The following is a 3612-nucleotide window of genomic DNA, read 5'->3' as shown; positions in this document are numbered from 1 at the left end:
ACATCCAGTCTAATTAGCATATTACCCTTTTATTATTATAGATAGCCCTAGCCCGTTTGGCTCCGTGGATAGAGCCTCAGTACCTTGGTTGCAGGCTAAATCCCCAGTCAGGGCGCATGCAGGAGGCAACCAATTGATGTCTTCCTCTCACATCGATGTTTCTCTCTCTGTGTCTCCCCCTCCTTCCACTCTTTCTAAAAATCAATGGGAAAAAAAAATATCCTCGGGTGAGGATTAACAACAAAAATGTACCGAATAACTTTACTTAATACATTTATTTAAATGTAATTAATAATAAACGTATTTATTTGCTGGAAAAAATGCCAAAAAGGAAGGAAAGGAATTTGTACCTTGCAGGAGCCACAAGAGAGAAATGAAGTCGCAGGCACGAACTACCTGAGTGGAGTCTCACGACCCAGGGCTGACCTGGGACTAAGTGGCCCGGGGACTGTTGTCATTGCAGAGGGAGCCTTCCGGACTCTTCCAGGCTGGGCTCTTGATACCGATGGTCAGCCCCATCTTCTCTCCTCCTGGCCCGGCTGCCTTGGGGAGGCACAGCCCTGCTCCCTGAGGGAGGAGTGTCAGACCCGGGCACCACCGAGGGGGCGCACCACCCTCTCTGCTCAGGGAGCCGGGCCTCTGGGGCTGGACAATCAGGTGCCGGGAAAAGCGGGCGCGGCCAGCTGCAGGGAAGGGTCATCCCCAAACAAACAGAGCCCAGAAGGCTGTGCAAACACAGGGCTATAAACGAGGGCTCTGAGCAGCCGGGTCCCCAGAACCCGCCGTGACCATGGAGGCCAGAGCGCTCTGGCTGCTGGCGCTGGTCCTGGCCTTGGGGACCTCCAGCTCGTCCGCGCAGGCGCAGTACGTGGGCCTGTGTGAGTACCACAGCAGGACGGGGCCTGGTGGCAGCGGGGGCCCGGGACGAGGGGAAGGGACACAGAAGACCCAGGCTTGGGGGGGACCTGAGGAAGGTGACCAGGCCCCCACATGCATTGAGTAATTGCTGTTTACCAGATAGACACCTTTCCTCTCTATAAACTGGGTCTTGCTGTCCCCATTTTAGATAAGGAAACTGAGGCTCAGGACGTTAATAACAGACCTAAGGCACCCCTGCCCTTCAGGGTCAGAACCCAGGGCTGGCGGGCTGGCAGCCAGTGCCCAGCCCCACTGCCCCCAACAGAAGGGACAGACCTATGACCAGGGTGACTTCCAGAATGATCCCGGAGTCGCTCAGCCCTTGCAGTGCACCTCCGGGTGGGGTGGGGGAGGTGTGGCTTGAAGAAATTAGGGTGCGGCTTTTATCGGGTTCCCTACCAAGCTGTGTCACAGGCAGCCCTTCCCAAACCGGGTGTCCGTTAGCCTCACGGGAACCCAGGATGCACCGATTCTGTCTGAATGTCTGGGGGGCGGGGTGGGGCTCCAGGGGTGTTTCAAGATCCCCAGCCGATTCCAATGTTGGGGAACCCGGGAGTAAGGAGCTGCAGCCTGACTGGCAGCCGTGGCGAGGACGGAGCAGATTCCGTGTGCTAGCTATCCGTCGTCCTCAGCAGACGTGGTTAGGTGCTGAGGCCCGGCGGACTGCTCACCTGAGACACAGGCTTGGGGACCTCAGGACGCACGGGGCAGGTCGCCCGGCTGTCCCATCTGGGGACAGGCAGGTGCTGGAAGGAAGCGGAAGGCGCGGCGTGCACCATGACTCCCTCTCCTGAATGCATCCCCCCCTGTCATCCTTTTCATTTAAGTGAGAGGGCTTCTCGTAGCTAAACAAAGGGAACCTGTTTCTGGGTTCAGGGGACCCCGATTCCCCGGGCCGCTGCCAGCCTGCGGGAACACGGCCCGCAGGACTTCCCGACAAGGTGCAGGAAGCGCGCGGGCAGACGGCCAGGCCCTACGGGACGTTTCTCTTTAAATATTTACACAGAAAGAGGGTTCACCTCAAGCACATGCTGGGGAGGGGGTCACACCCTTTGAACTCAGGAGGGGAGAGGGGAGAGGGTGCAGACCTGCCAGTCGGAGCCCACAGACCCCCCCCCCACAAGCCAGCCGGGCGCTGGCCGCTGACCGGGCTTTGTCTGGGACAGTGGAGAGCCAGTGTGCCATCCCGGCCAAGGACAGGGTGGACTGCGCTTACCCCGAGGTCACGCCCGAGCAGTGCAACAACCGGGGCTGCTGCTTCGACTCGAGCATCCCCGAGGTGCCCTGGTGCTTCAAGCCTCTGCAGGCGACAGGTGAGCCCCCCTCCCGCCCCGCCCCGGGCGCCAGGTCCTTTCTGGGCACGTGCCAGAGCCTCCCGGTCCCCCGCAGGCCGCCCACCCCTGGGCCCCGGGCAGGACACCCAGTTCCATGGCTGCTCGCTGGCGGAGGCCTCAGTCAGCGGCTTCATGCCAGGGCCACCAGCCCCCAGTCCCCTGCTGTCCTGTTGCCCAGTGGTTTGTGCAAGAATACAAAAGCAATTGTTTCAAAAAGGTGGCAACGTCAGGGCCTTCTATATAGGAACTAAGGTAGACTGTCCTGGAGGGAATGAACACAGCGTGGGTTTGGAAAGCTGGGCCCATCAGCAAACCAACCACCAACACTGGTGACATGCAGGCAGGTGGTAACGATGGACGGGGAGCCCTGGTGTCTCCACACCCCGTCACAAGTGCATCCCCTCCCCTCGGTGGCGCCGTGGGGTGCAAGATAGCCACCCGGGAACCCCCTGTCAGCAACAGATGGCATGCACATGGGTGGTTGCTGTCCTGGTTCCATCGGCCCCGCCTCACACATCCTGGGTGCAGAGGTCACTGTGAGCCATCTGGCAGCCAAGTGCCAGCTCACCTCTCAGAAGGACACCTTCCTGGAGGCAGCACCCCAGGGGTCACTCTTGCCCTTTGTGCCAGGATCATTCGGAGGGGGCTGCCTCCCTTCCTGGGCACGGGGTGGCCCTGCAGAGCCCCCCTCATTGATCATCTGCCCTCCCCTACTCCAGGGCCCCGTGGGGCATGTGGCTGATCTCCCACGAGGTGGGGGACTCAGCACTTCCCCAGTGACTTGGGGGGGTGGGGAATGCAGTATAAGGCGTTGACCTTGGAGCCTGTCTTGACCTTGAGAAGCTGAGCAGCTGTGGGGTGGAGAGGAGACCTGCTCCCGGTAACGTATACTGTGTTTGTTTCCAGAATGTACATTTTGAAGCCACGCCTACTGACCTGGACACCATGGGAGGTGAATTTCCACACTCTGACATCCTGCCTGCTCATCTCTGCTTAGCTAGCCCCTGCTCCTGGCCAGGCTCTGGCTGAAAGCTAATGCCTGGGACCCGATGTTTTAAAGAATAAAGATCCACGCTCAGCATGAGGACAGGTCTCTATTCCTGAGATTTTGTGTTTTGTGCTTTCTTTCTGCAGAGTCTCTCTTATTCTCTTCTCAGTGTGTCACAGATGAGGGACGGCAGGGGTGTCTCAGCCTCTCGGAGCAGAGGGTCTGCCCCGGCCTGGGGAGCAGGAGCAGAAAATAACCCCTAAGTTGCTGCACCGTTTGTTGCAGGCCTCAGACCTAGAGCAGACGCGATAGGGAGGGCGAGCCACCTTCAGAGTTACTGCCTCCTGCAGGCTGAGCTAAGACATTTCAAAT

At 59.1% G+C, this 3612-nt stretch overlaps 1 protein-coding gene across 1 annotated transcript; it reads left to right on the top strand.

Annotated features, from left to right (window-relative positions):
• The first annotated feature begins 761 nt into the window (after positions 1-761).
• TFF3 (trefoil factor 3) lies at positions 762-3319 on the top strand. Its single transcript, XM_079767315.1, has 3 exons — positions 762-878; positions 2085-2231; positions 3159-3319. Exons 1-3 carry the CDS (start codon positions 791-793, stop codon positions 3170-3172), a joined length of 249 nt encoding a protein of 82 aa, XP_079623441.1. The 5' UTR covers positions 762-790; the 3' UTR covers positions 3173-3319.
• Positions 3320-3612: the final 293 nt, after the last annotated feature.

The sequence above is a fragment of the Cnephaeus nilssonii genome, assembly GCF_951640355.1.
Source record: "Cnephaeus nilssonii genome assembly, chromosome: 3".
Lineage (NCBI taxonomy): Eukaryota > Metazoa > Chordata > Mammalia > Chiroptera > Vespertilionidae > Cnephaeus > Cnephaeus nilssonii.
The sequence above is the reverse complement of the archived record's forward strand: the minus strand, read 5'-3'. Positions and strand labels throughout refer to the sequence as shown.